General features: G+C 45.3%; 1 protein-coding gene across 4 annotated transcripts in view; it reads right to left on the bottom strand.

The window, feature by feature from the left end:
- Nucleotides 1-829: 829 nt before the first annotated feature.
- The window catches only part of snx14 (sorting nexin 14), a 66,695-nt gene continuing 52,616 nt past the window's right edge, over nucleotides 830-14,908 (bottom strand). For all 4 annotated transcript variants that reach the window (XM_078405144.1, XM_078405141.1, XM_078405142.1 and 1 more), the window contains 4 exons: nucleotides 12,375-12,470; nucleotides 5,743-5,834; nucleotides 2,951-3,007; nucleotides 830-1,655 (listed from right to left, as the gene is read on the bottom strand). In XM_078405144.1, coding sequence (XP_078261270.1) covers nucleotides 1,617-1,655; nucleotides 2,951-3,007; nucleotides 5,743-5,834; nucleotides 12,375-12,470 — 284 coding nt within the window. In that variant the 3' untranslated portion in view covers nucleotides 830-1,616. The remainder of the gene's footprint in view (nucleotides 1,656-2,950; nucleotides 3,008-5,742; nucleotides 5,835-12,374; nucleotides 12,471-14,908) is intronic.

Below are 14,908 nucleotides of genomic sequence, written 5' to 3'. Positions count from 1 at the left end.
CCATTCCTCGTAGGGGGGGGGGGGGGGGGCAGGGAAGGGGAGAGGGTGTGTCTGAGTGAGCCTTGGACCCACTAGTTCAAAAAAGGACACAAAGTGCTGGAGTAACTCGACAGGTCTGGCAGCATCTCTGGAGAACATGGATATGTGATGTTCTGTTTCCTGTATTGGTGTAGCACCCTCAATTCCCTTTCCCCACTCAATCCCCCTTATGCCCCCTCCTCCCTCCTCCCCCCCCCCACTCCATTCCCCCAAGCCCACCCCAACTTGCCCGTCCCCGCCCCCATCTCCCCACCCCATTCCCCCCTCCACACCCCTATTCCCTCCCTCCCCTCACCACCTCCCTCCCCTCACCCCCACTCTCCCCTCCTCCCCCACCCACATTCTCTCTTTCCCCCATCCCCTCCTCTCTCTCTCCCTCCACCCACTCGGCTGCCACGCCCACTCCCCTCCATGGAGCCATTGGCGGCGAAAGGCACTGCCCGTGCTTTCAATGCTGACTGCCGACGTGCGTATCTCCCCTGGGGCTGGGCGAGAGGCAAGGTGAGAGGGGCGGACTGAGCGCGGGCGGCCCCGCTGGCGGTGGCCATCTTGTTTTGGTGAGCGAGTTGCAAATGAAGTCAAACGTGGCCCATTGTGACGTCATACGCTGAGCACTTTCAGGAAATGGGTTAGAAAGGGATTTTTGTAAAATTTAAAATCTCTCTTGCTTTAAAAGTGTAGGTTCATATTATGGCCAGGATAATGCTGAGTAACGTGGTGCAAAAATTGTGGCGCTATGGTGTACCGTTTTGGCTGTGCGAACCAATAAAGGTGGACACATACACACAAATAAACAGAGTTTTAGTAATATATAGATAGATAGATGAACCAAATGTGGGCAGGTGGGAGCAGTGCAGATTGGGAATGTTGGTCGGCATGGCCAGGTTGGGCAGAAATTCCCATGCTGTGTAACTCTAGGATTGCAGCTGTAACCCCTTCCCTCCATTTGGCCAGAAGTGTCGTTATTGTGATTGAGAATCCAGTGGTGTGCGGGTTGCTATTTACAGTTGAGGTCATTGCTGTAATCACATCACCACATTACTGAAAATGCACATTCATCCAGTTGAACACAAAGTAGATTGTCCACCTGCGGCTAATATCGGGAGTGATCTGGCCAAAATTTACTGAGACCACTCCAGTGGCCTTTGGTTTGAGCTCTTAATCCAGTGCTTGAAAGGTCATTCTTGTTTTTCCACAGCACAGAGTTACGCCTGCACATTGTCCACACAGCAACAAAAGTCTGCACTGGGCATGTTAGAAAACGGTTTGCAAAACCCGCGCTCTCCAAGCAAGCAATCTACCGCCTGGTCTACCTAGTGATAAAGTCATCAGAGCACCCAAGCTGCTGTGGTGCAATGATGCATATTGTTTATTGTTGCTGCCCAAAGCAACGCACACAGGTTCAGAAATAAGATCAGCGTTTTCATTCAAGGAAAACTGATGTCCACGTTCACACCAATCTCACTAAAATCACTTGGTAATCCGTGTACATAATTAAACTCCCCCACGGTAAATACACAGCTTGGTTCTATTGCACTCCAGCTCCTGGAAAAACAGGAAATGGTTCTCAATACTCTTCACTTCCACGTGGATGCAGAGCCTGTCTCCTTCTGCACCTGTAACACACAGAAGATTACTTAGAAAAACACAGCCCATAAATGGATTCATAACATGGGACGCAAAGTGCTGGAGTGACTTAGCGGGTCAGGCAGCATCTCTGGGGACACCCTCCCCTTCTTACTCTCCAACCCCCTCCATCTTGCCTATGCCCACCTGGACTCGCATCTATTTCTTCCCCTCCTCCTCCTACGTTAGAGTCATAGAGCATGAAAACATGCCCTTCGACCCAACTTGCCCACACCGGCCAACATGTCTCATCTACACTAGTCCCACCTGCCTGCTTTTGGCCCATATCCCTCTAAACCTGTTCTATCCATGTACCTGTCCAAATGTTTCTTAAACAATGCGATAGTACCTGCCTCAACTACTTCCCCTGGCAGCTTGTTCCATACACCAATCATCCTTTGTGTGTAAAAGGTATAGAAAAAAAGTCCTTGCCCGTTCACCACTGAAACGTTCTACGATATAATAAAATACCCAAATAAATTTTCCATGTGCATGGAGAATAGTCGAGGCACCTGCAAAGAAGATTACGAGGATGTTGCCAAGACTCGAGGGCTTGAGCAGGTTGAGCAGGCTGGGAATCCATTCCCTGGAGCGCAGGAGGCTGAGGGATGATCTTATAGAGGTGTATAAGATCATGAGAGGAATAGATTGGATAGACACATAGTGACTCTTGCCAGTGAGAGGGAATAGAGAACCAGAGGTTTAAAGTGAGGGGGGAGAGATTTAATAGGAACCTGAAGGGTACCTTATTTTACACAAAGGGTGAATGGTGTATGAAACAAGCTGCCAGATGAGGTAGTTAAGGCAGGTACTATGCATTGTTTAAGAAACATTTTGACAGGTACATGGATAGGACAGGTTTAGAGGGATATGCAGGCCAAACGCATGCAGGTGGGACTAGTGCATATGGGACATGTTGGTAGGTGTGGGTAAGTTGGGCAGAAGAGCCTGTTCCACACTTTATGACTATGACTTCTCAAGGGGGGGGGGGGAACAGTCCTGACACATTCTATAATTTAATAAAATATCCTAATAAGCAAATTAACCTACAAACCTGTGTCTTTGGAGTGTAGGAGGAAACCAGAACACCCGGAGAAAACCTCACAGTCAAAGGGAGAACGTACAAACTCTGTACAGACAGCACCCATAGTCAGGTTTGACCCCGGGTCTTTGGTGCTGTTAGGCTGCATCTCTACCGCTGCTCCACCGTCCTGCCAAAAGGTTTTCCTGATAATACTGTCAAGACTCGACACGTGTAAAAGGTTGACATACTGTGCCTCCTTACCTTACTGAGTTCAGGAAACATTTCCTGGAGTACGATATCCAGCAGCACATATGTTAGCTGAAAGAAAAGGTAACTGAGTAAGTGTCCATCTCAAATCCTAACCATCTACCAGTTTGGGTAAACAAAGAACCTTTTTAAACATTCCTGCACATTGTTTTGCAACCACTTGTATGATTTAGTGATGATGATTTTTAATAACCCAATCAGTCAGCAGCCTGACATTATTTATGCCCATCCCACACGTGCACAGGCTCAAATATATTTTGTTTAGCGTGGCAAACAGTATTAGGTATTGTGGCTGCATTTGACCAATGTTAAATAAATCTCCAATTATAATGTCATGAACATTTTTCAGAACTTGATCTTAGAGAGCCTCACTCAGACTATCTTTAATTAGACTTTACCTTGCACTGAACATTATTCCCTTTATCCAGTATCTGTACATTGTGGATGGCTTGATTGTAATCACGTATCGTCTTTCCACTGACTGGATACCATGTAACAAAAGCGCTTTTCACTGTACCTTGGTACACATGATAAACGAAACAAATTTGCCTTGTTCTAAAACTTCACATCTCTATGCAGTACAATTCTTCTCACTAAGAGAGAGCCTTCTTTCTCTCCAGAACATAGAACAGTACAGCACAGGAACAAGTCTTTTGTCAGTGTCCATGCCAAACATTGTAGGCCAAAGATCAACTAATCTCCTTTGCCTACAGGTGTCCCATATCCCTCCATTTGCGGCATATCCATGTGCCTATCTAAAGGCAATTTAAAGGTCACTATCATATCTGCCTCGACCATCACCCGAGGGAGGGTGTTCCAGGCACCCACCATCCTCTGTGTAAAAAACCTGCCCCGCACTTCTCCTTTTAACTTTGCCCCTGTCATTTTAAAGCTATGCCCTCTAGTCTTTGACATCTCCACCCTGAGAAAAAGCCACTCATAACTTCATGTACTTCTACCAGGTCTCCCTTCAGCCTGTGTAAATCTCCATTTACAAACTTGTAAATATCACTTTATTCTTAAGGGATTATTATTATTCATTATTTAATTCTAATTATTATTATTTACTCCAAAGATGTACAGGTTTGTAGGTTAATTGCCTTGGTAAATGTAAAAATTGTCCCTCGTGGGTGTAGGATAGTGTTAATGTACGGGGGATCGCTGGTCGGCGCGGATCCGGTGGGCCGAAGGGCCTGTTTCCGCGCTGTATCTCTAAAACTAAAAACTAAACATATTATTTTATATAGTCTTATTTACTATTATATTATATATTGTCAGTTATTATTAAGGGACAATTCCTGTTCTAAAACTTCACATCTTCAGCCTTGTGCACTGTATTTTTCTCACTGCGAGAATGCCTTCTTTCTCCTTATTGCACTTTCAAGCTGGGTTTGAAAGCTGACTGCATCAATAATTGTGCAAATTAATGTCCAATGGCAGAAATACTTCTTCCTCATTAACAATCAGTACAGGAGCACCTCAAGGCTGCGTGCTCAGCCCCCTGCTCTACTTACTCTATACTCATGACTGTGTAGCCAGACACAGTACAAACTCCATCTTCAAGTTCGCCGACGACACCACTTGTTGTTGGACGAATTACAGATGGTGATGAGCCAGTGTATAGAAATGAGATCGACTGATTGACCAAATGGTTCCAGCACAGCAACCTGGCTCTCAATATCAGTAAAACCAATGAACTGATTGTGGACTTTGGAAGAGGAAGGATGAGAACCCACAATCCTGTTTATATCAATGGTATTATGGTGGATATTCATATTCCTGGGCGTGCATATTTCCAAAGATGTTTCTTGGATCCAGCTGATGCAATTATAAATAAAGCACATCAACTCCACTACTTCCTGAGAAGATTAAGGAGATTCAGTATGTCCAAGAGGATTCTCTTGAACTTCTACAGGTGTAGAGCAGAAAGCATTTTGACTGGTTGCATCATGGCCTGGTTCGGCAACTTGAACGTCCAGGAGCGGAAAAGACTGCAAAAAGTTGTGAACACTGCCCAGTCAATCACCTGCTCTGACCTCCCCACCATCGAAGGGATTTATCGGAGTCGCTGCCTCAAAAAGGCAGCCAGCATCATTAGAGACCCACACCATCCTGGCCACACTCATTTCACCACTGCCATCGGGAAAAAGGTACAGGAGCCTGAAAACTGTAACGTCCAGGTTCAGGAACAGCTTCTTCCCTATAGCCATCAGGCTATTAATTACGACAACCTCAAATAAGCTCTGAACTACAATATACTATTATTATTATTATTATTATTATAGCACCACTATTGTTTGTTTTTTGAGTGTGTGTGTGTGTGTGTGTGTGTGTGTGTGCGCGCGCGTGTGCTTGTGAGTAGTATGTGTATATATATACACTATGTGTATACACACTGTGTATACATACTATGTGTATACACACTGAACATTTTGTTCTCTCTCGTTTATCATATTGTTTACAGTGTACTATGCTTACATATTCTGTTGGGCTGCAGCAAGTAAGAATTTCATTTTTCTATCTGGGAAATAGGACAATAAAACACTCTTGACTAGTTCAGTACAAAGCCATCCTGAATCCACCTTAAAACAACTGTCTTTGGAAAATGGACCCCAACCCAGCTTTTGTGTTTTCACAAACATCGATGAATCATTGACATAGCTGTAAGACGGAATATGCGTGGGAAATGCATTCCGCTGCTTAGCCCAAACACTGTGGTGTGCGGTTGATCAGAGCCTGTGTGCAATGTGAGACAAGACTTTAACGATCGACCGCGATGCACTGACCTGTTTGTTCAGAACAGGCTGCTGCAGCCCCTCAAACAGCAGTCTAACCCCCTCATACTTCGCTTCTTCTCCAATGCACTTCACAAAGTAATCTGCCAAGTAAAGAAACAGGTTTAGCCACCAATAAAATAACACATCACACAATCAACCCGTACCGTGTCAAGGTTTATTATTGTCACATGCATCCAGGTTCAGATATTATACATTAATACAATTATGTCAAACTTAAGTACAATAAGGAAATCGAGGGAGAGGGAGGAATAACAGCGATGGGATCAGTCTTTGATTATGCTTTTCCGAGGCAGCATGGTGTAGATGAAGTAATTAGTGGAGAGTCTAGTCGATGTGATAGACTGGGCTACTTCTACAGCTCTGGTTTCTTGTGGTCTTGGGCAGAGCTGTTCCCAAGCCAAACTGTGATGCAACCCAACAGTGTGCTTTGTATGGTGCATCTGTAGGCGTCTGTAGGCGTTTGTAAGAGTTACTGGAGACATGCCTCAGTCTTTTAGGGAAGTGGAGGCGTTGGTGTGAATTTATTAATGCCAATAAGCCAAAGTTTTGGCCAATAGTTTAGAAGGGTGAGGGGGGACCTCACTGAAACTTACTGAATAGTGAAAGGCATGGATAGAGTGAATGTTTGGAGGGTGTTTCCACTAGTGGGTGAGTCTAGGACAAGAGGTCATAGCCTCAGAATAAAAGGACGTACCTTTTATGCGGAGATGAGAAATTTCTTTAGTCAGAGGGTGGTGAATCTGTGGAATTCATTGCCACAGACGATTGTGGAGGCCAAGTCAATAGATATTTTTAAGATGGAGATTGACAGATTCTTGATTAGCACAGGTATCAGGGGTATGGGGAGGCGAATGCGGTTGAGAGGGAACGATAGATCAGTTATGATTGAATGGTGGAGTAGACATGATGGGCTGAATGGCCTAATTCTGTTCCTATAACTTATGAAGTAGGATTTGTTCATTACAAACGCAGGTCGTTTTCAGTTGGCAGTTTTCCGAAAAAAAGATCTGATCTCAAGCCCTCCCTCCCACACAATGAATGTACATCTGACCATCATTCTCAAATTTGCACACATATTTTTCATGTCAGGAGTATTTTCCTCTTAATTTCACAATTAAGCTCCAAGAGGGCCGTGACCCTTGCTTGGCCGAAGGCAAGACGCAGCAGACCGCGGCCTGCAGGGGGAAGCTGCCCAGTCAACCCCTGCGCGTCCCCAAGATCAGCGACCTGGGACAATGGGCGAGGAGCAAGGCCAGTAGGGGAGGAGAGGGAACCAGGTTCTGGCCTGCAGTGCCCCTTGAGGTCGGCTGCGGGAGGCACCCCTGGGGAACAAAGGTGGATGGGCGAGGAGAGGGACGTCACGTCCAAGGATATCGATGGCTGGTGGCCCGCAGCAGCCTGGGACTTGCCTGGAACAGGCGCCGCTCATAACAGCTAGAGGGAGACTGGACTGAAAACGGTGCCAAACCATGACACCTATTGCATGCAGGATTGTGCTTAGGTTTGGCAATACTCTACTAGTAGACAGTCTGTAAGAAAATAATTTCACTGAGCATTTGCACTTCGCACATGTGACACTAAAAGCACCATTGCATTTATTAGGCTTACTTCAATCTACAAATGGACAAATACTGCCTGCTATCATGGGCATTGGCGTTAACCTCAGCTCTGGAACCAAGGTCGTAATCATGTCTGGAGCTACATGTTCTTGGCAAAATTAAAGCTGGGCATCAGTGCGCAGGCAAATGGTGAGTGCATGGAACAACACAGAACAGTTCAGCACAGGAACAGGCTGTGCCGAACATGCCGCCAAGATAAACTAATCTTCTCTGCCGGCACCTGACCCACATTCCCCCATGCCCTACATTTCCATGTGCCTATCTAAAAGCCTCATAAACAATACTCCACCACCACCCCTGGCTGCACATTCCAGGCACCCACCGTTCTCTGTGGTGAACATTTGTCTGCACATCTCCTTTAAATTTTAGCCCTCTCACTTTAAACCTATGTTTTTGACATTCCCACCCTTGGAAAAATGCCTTTGAATGTTTACCCTATCTAGACCTCCCATAAGTATATAAACCTGTCGTGTCTCCCCTCAGCCTCCAACGCTCCAGAGAAAACAATACAAATTTGTCCAACATCTCCTTCTAGGTAATACCCTCTAGTTTAGTTTATTGTCACGTGTACGGAATACAGTGAAAAGCTTTTGTTGTGTGCTAACCAGTCCGCAGAAAGACAATACATGATTATAATCGAGCCATCCACAGTATAAAGATACAGAATAAAGGGAATCACATTTAGTGCAAGATAAAGTCCAGTAAAGTCTGATTAAAGATAGTCTGAGGGTAGATAGTAGATTGGGACTGCACTCTAGTTGTTGGTAGGATGGTTCATTTGCTTGATAACAGCTGGGAGGAAACTGTCCCTGAATCTGGAGGTGTGCGTTTTCATACTTCTGTACCTCTTGCCTGATGGGAAAGGGAAGAAGAGGGAGTGACTGGGGTGAGACTCGGCCTTAATCCAGACAGCATTCAGGTAAACCTCTTCTGCAGCCTCCCCAAAACCTCCAGCAATAATGGGGCGAGCAGAACAGCACACAATACTCCAAATGCAGCCTATGAAAGGCCCTATAAAGATGCAGTGTGAGCGATACTTGGTACCCACGATGACAACTTCTATCATTCTGCTGCTGACTGAGTAGACTGGGCCATAATAAGCCCAGTTTTTGTGAAGACCACCTGAGTACACATTGATGTACTCCCACAGAGGGTGGTGGTGGTATGGAATGAGCTGCTGGAGGAGGGAGTTGAGGTACTAGAACAACATTTAAAAACGTGTAGAAAGGGACTGCAGTAGCTGGTTTACACAGAAGGTAGATACAAGGTGATGGAGCAACTCAGTGGGTCAGACAGCATCGCTGGAGAAAAGGAACAGGTGACGTTTCAGGTCAGAATCCTTCTTCAGTGAAAGTTGAGGGGCGGCGGGGGGAAACTGGAGGTATGAAAACGCCAGGTCAAATCAGGGACAGCAACAAATGGCAGGATTTGCTGATATGTTCTGGCCTTTTCCTATTTTCAGTTCTTCTTCGCCTACCCCTCACCTCCACTTTCAGTCTGAACGGTTCCGACCCAAAGGTCACCTGTTCCTTTTCTCCAGAGATGCTGCCTGACCCGCTGAGTTACTCCAGCATTTTGTGCCTATTTTGATCATTTAAAACAGGGATCTCCAAACTGTGAGGGAGGGAGCAGCACCCACAAGTGGCAGCGCTCCTTCACGGGACCTTCTGACACCCTCCCCATGATCCCGCTCTCACCCGCTGCTCCCTCTACCCTGACTCTGTCCCCCCACTACTCTCTGTCCCCCCACTACTCTCTCTCCCCCCACCCCTCTCTCTCCCTCTATCCCCCAGTGGTGGTCACTGTATTTTTTCTGTTTTATAATTGTATACCTACGGTATATATATATTCCAATATTTCAAGCTCTTTTTAAAAATTGAATATTATTTATTTGTTGCCATACAAACCTAATGTAAACTAACCTAATCTAACCTAAGCTAGTTTAACCTTTCTTAATCTAATCTAATGTAACCTAGTCTAAACTTTGAGTTCATTAAATTTATAAAACTCACACTTCTTTATTTTTTCCTACGGCCTGCAAAAATGTGCCAAATATATAATGTGGCCCTCATGCTGAAAAGTTTGGAGGCCCCCGATTTAAAAGACACTTGGACAGGTTCATTGATAGGAAAGATTTGAGGGGGGGATGTGGACCAAAGGAACAACTTCTGAAGGCCAGTTCAGGGAGTGAGATAAATGCTGGTGTGACCAGACTCTCCCAGTTGCAAAGATATGAAGAACGATATGAACAATTAAAAAAAAACATGCAATCTAATAGTAAAGGCCCTCAGGTGCACAGCATTCATTATACTAATTGGGTGACACAGTGGTAGAGTTGCTGCCTTTCATCACCAGAGACCAGGTTCGCTGGTCGGCACAGACTTAGTGGGCTGAAGGGCCCGTTTCCGCACAGTATCTCTAAAGTCCAAAGTACTGCTTTTGTGCAGAGCACGTGACAGAAAAAATTGTATGTACAAGGTCATGATTCTGTTTAATCATATCTGATTAAATTTTAGGAATTTTGTCTGAGCAGTTTTGCTGGCATTGAAAGAATGCTCTGTGGAGAGAGGAAGCAACACACAAGCCTCTGCCAGAAATCTGTGCATGTCCTAGTATGGAAAAAAATTAATATTCAGCAATTAATGTCTTATCTCTCTGTTGTGAAACTTGGACATAAGGTCCCATAAATGAATCTAAAAGACACTGGACGGGTTCATGGATAGAAAAGATAGAGGGATATGGGCCAAACGTGGGCAGGTGGGATTTGCATAGATGGGGCATCTTGGTCGGCGTTGGCAAGTTGGGCCAGAGGGCCTATTTCTGTGCTATATGACACGATGACTCTATAACTAGGGCAAAAACATATTTCTGAAGCACGGATCTTTGGAACTATAACCGGGATTCCCAAAGTCTAGTCCCAAAGCCTCTGCTGTATCCAGTGCACTCAAACACTTCCAATAACACAGGGATTGAATCAAGAGAGAGCTGGATAGAGCTCTTAAGGATAGCGGAGTTAAGGGGTATGGGGAGAAGGCAGGAACGGGGTACTGATTGAGAGTGATCAGCCATGATCGCATTGAATGGCGGTGCTGGCTCGAAGGGCTGAATGGCCTACTCCTGCACCCATTGTCTATTGTCTATTGTCTAAATTGACTGAAGATTGGCTTCTGTGATAGTCCATGTCTCTGGTCTTCCCCTCTAAGTCTCAGCGATACGAGATTAATTATATAATCCAGCAGTGTCAACCATCCTCACCACATCCCCATACCCCATCCCCTCGCAAGGTACTCACAATGAACACTATTTACAGGAGATTTTCAGAAATTAAGTATACTCAACTGTTGCTAACTCAGTTATTTTTTGCTAAAACTGTTACATCCCAATCTTTGAATAACGCGGGCAGCAAACAAAACTATTCTCAGTCAATAGGCACAGTGACACAGCGATAGAGTTGCTGCCTTACAGTGCCAGAGACTCGGATTCAATCCTGACTACGTCTGCTATTTGCATGGAGTTTGAACATTCTCCCCGTGATCGGTGGGTTTTCTCCGGGTGCTCCGGTTTCCTCCCACATCCCAAAGACGTGCAGATTTATAGGTTAATTAGCTTTGGTAAGTTGTAAAATTGTTCTTAACAATTTAGGATAGTGCTAGTGTACGTATGGAGTGATCGTCACTCGCCGCAGGCACGGTGAGCCAAAGGGCCAATTTCAGCGCTGTATCTCTAAAGTCTAAAGAGGAGAACAGAGAACAGCACATTCTGTCTGATTTGTCTCAGGACATGGCATGTAAGTAGTGCTAGTGCATAGTGACGGTCTTTTAGGCGTGTAGGTCCAAATCATATAAAGTTTTAATGCAAATGTCCAATGTGAAAGTTGCTTCCTTACTTGCATTCATTTTGTATATTTACCATCCACAGCATCATGGCAAAAGGCGAATAGACTACCAAATTGTGTGCTATCCAATCCGCTGACTGGACAGCATGCAACAAAAAAACTTTTCACTGTACCTGTACAGTGTACACGTGACAATAAACTAAATTGAAATGAGGTGTTCTGAGTAAGTTATCGCAGTGATAAAAGGTGGTATGGATAAGCTGAGCATCACAGAACTCACTCACAACGCTCAAATTGAAAGCAGAAACTTGAAGACTGCAATTCCTTTTGCCTTGTGACAACTCAGAGTCGTTTACCCAGGGAAGAGGAATCAAAAACCAGACGACATAGGTTTAAGGTAAGAGGGGCTAGATTTAGTATGAACCTGAGGAGCATCTTTTTCCACACAAAGGATGGTGGGTATAAAAAATGACCTAGACACAAGATGCTGGAGTAACTTAGTGGGTCAGGCAGCGTCTCTGGAGAAAAGGAATAGGTGACTTTCGGGTCAGAAACCTTCTTCAGACACATTCTGAGTCAATCGAAGGAAGGGTTCAGACTCAAAATGTCACCTATTCTTTTTCTCCAGAGATGCTGCCTGATCAACAGAGTTACTCCATCAATTTGTGTCCATCTTCGGTATAAACCAGCACTTGCAGTTCCTTCTAGAGGAAGTAATTGAGGCAGGCGCAAAAGCATTGAAAAGACACTTTGACAGGGCCAAGCATAGGAAAGGTTGAGGGATGTGGGCTAAACGCAGACAGGTGGGACATCTTGGTCAGCAGTTGCAAGTTGGGTCAAAGGGCCTGTTTCTGTGATGTATAACTTTGTGACTCTATAACTTGGGCAAAAGCATATTTCTGGAACACAGATGTTCAGTACTATAAGCCTATTTCCATGCTGTATGACTGAATAACATGGACATAGAAGCTCTGCCACACTTCATATTGTGGCCGCTGGGGAAGTACCTAGAATTGCTTTTATTTCGAAAATCATCTGATGTTTTAATGACAATAAAATTGAATTGCATACCATGGCCAACTTCATGACAGCAGTTCCCTTTGCCCCTGAAGTAGCAGCTTTTGTCACTGTTGGCTTGCTAGCCCTGAACCACTCGAACTTCCTACCTGGAATGTAATTCATCATTTCATCAAATGTTTGCTTTGCTCTCTTCTGTCTGTCTTTAGTGGAGCGAGCATCAGTATTCTCACAGAAAACCGCATCTGTAATACAATAAACCACGTTTCAGTCTCCCACAGAAACCCGGCTGAGGTTGGTAGTCAAGAAGTATCACAATCAGAAGGAAATAAGCTGGTTTAGAGAGGGGCCACTGAATCCACTCTCTCAACATTAGTTCTGTTACCCTACTTTCACATCCACTCCCCACAGACTTGGGCGGCACGGTGGCGCAGCGGTAAAGTTGCAGCCTTACAGCTCCAGAGACCTGGGTTCGATCCTGACTATGGGTGCTTCTGTACAGGTGCTTTTGTACGTTCTCCTCGTGACCATGTGGGTTTTCACCAGGGTGCTCCGGTGTCCTCCCACACTCCAAAGATGTATAGTTTTGTAGGTTAATTGGCTTTGGTAAAATTGTAAATTGTTCCTAGTGTGCAGGATAGTGCTAGTGTACAGGGATCGCTGGTCAGCAGAGACTCGATGGGACAATGGGTCTGTTACCACGCTGTATCTCTAAACTAGGGGTAATTTACAGAGGCCAATTAACCTACAAACCCGCATGTCTTTAGGATGTAGGAGAAAACTGGGGCACCCGGAGGAAAGCAATGCGGTCACAGGGGGAACGTGCAAACTCCACACAGACAGCATCCGAGGTCAGGATCGAACTTGGGCCTCTGTGAGACAGCAGCTCTACCAGTTGCGCCACTGTGGTAAGTTGATCTGGCTCAGATGCAGTTCAAGCATTGATGTAGTTCACAGCTATAATTTACTGCAGGAGGAATCTAGAAACAGCATAAAACACCAGCCTCCAATCTTCACCTGATCACCATGAACACAAACTACACTGTAATACAAATTGTGAATTCATTGAAACGATGGAGCATGATACACGTGCAAAGCATGAGACCATATCTGAGATAGAGGGATCAGCAGGTCAGTGCATCAGTAATCCACGAGGTATGATTTGTAGAGTCCACCAAGACCTGCTGGATCTCATGGTTTCTAACTATTTTAACTCCCCTTCCCATTCCCACACTAACGTTTCAGTCCTGGAAGGACTGCATTGCCAGGATGAGGTCACACGTAAATTGGAGGAACAGCACCTCATATTCCGCATTGGGTAGCTTACAACCCAGTGGTACGAACAACAAATTCTCCGATTTCAACTTACTAACAACTCCCCCTCCTCTTTTCTCCTCCCTCCCCCTTCCCTATGTCCCCCCTGGGTTTGAATCCATTTATCCTCTTCCTTCCTTCCTCTGGCTTCACATTTTGCACTTCTTCTCTCCTTACCTCACACTTCTTGTCTCTTCATCTCTGGCCTTTGTCCAACCATCTACCAATCAACCCCCCCCCCCCCCTCACCTGTCTATCTTTGGTGTAAACACATTGTAATCATGTATCATTGCAATCATAGCTCGATTGTAGTCATGTATTGTCTTTCTGCTGACTGGTTAGGATGCAACAAAAGCTTTTAGAAACATAGAAACATAGAAAATAGGTGCAGGAGTAGGCCATTCGGCCCTTCGAGCCTGCACCGCCATTCAATATGATCATGGCTGATCATCCAGCTCATTAGCCTGTACCTGCCTTCTCTCCATACCCCCTGATCCCTTTAGCAAAAAGGGCCACATCTAACTCCCTCTTAAATATAGCCAATGAACTGGCCTCAATTACCTTCTGTGGCAGAGAATTCCACAGACTCACCACTCTCTGTGTGAAGAAATGTTTTCTCATCTCGGTCCTAAAAGACTTCCCCCTTATCCTTAAGCTGTGACCCCTGGTTCTGGACTCCCCCAACATTGGGAACAATCTTCCCGCATCTAGCCTCTCCAACCCCTTAAGAATTTTATATGTTTCTATAAGATCCCCCCTCAGTCTTCTAAATTCCAGCGAGTACAAGCCCAGTCTATCCAGTCTTTCCTCATATGAAAGTCCCGCCATCCCAGGGATCAATCTGGTGAACCTTCTCTGTACTCCCTCGAAGGCAAGAACGTATTTCCTCAGGTTAGGAGACCAAAACTGCACACAATACTCCAGGTGCGGTCTCACCAAGGCCCTGTACAACTGCAGCAGAACCTCCCTGCTCCTAAACTCAAATCCTCTTGCTATGAATGCCAACATACCATTCGCTTTCTTCACTGCCTGCTGCACCTGCATGCTTGCTTTCAATGACTGGTGCACCATGACACCCAGGTCACGTTGCATCTCCCCTTCTCCCAATCGGTCACCATTCAGGTAATACTCTGCTTTCCTGTTCGTGCCGCCAAAGTGGATAACCTCACATTTATCCACATTATATTGCATCTGCCATGCATTTGCCCACTCGCCTAATCTATCCAAGTCATTCTGCAGCCTCCTAGCATCCTCCTCGCAGCTAACACTGCCACCCAGCTTCGTGTCATCCGCAAAGTTAGAGATGTTGCATTCAATTCCCTCGTCCAAATCATTAATATACACTGTAAATAACTGGGGTCCCAGCACT

This window comes from Rhinoraja longicauda, chromosome 9 (genome assembly GCF_053455715.1).
Source record: "Rhinoraja longicauda isolate Sanriku21f chromosome 9, sRhiLon1.1, whole genome shotgun sequence".
Taxonomy (NCBI): Eukaryota; Metazoa; Chordata; class Chondrichthyes; order Rajiformes; family Arhynchobatidae; genus Rhinoraja; species Rhinoraja longicauda.
The sequence above is the reverse complement of the archived record's forward strand: the minus strand, read 5'-3'. Positions and strand labels throughout refer to the sequence as shown.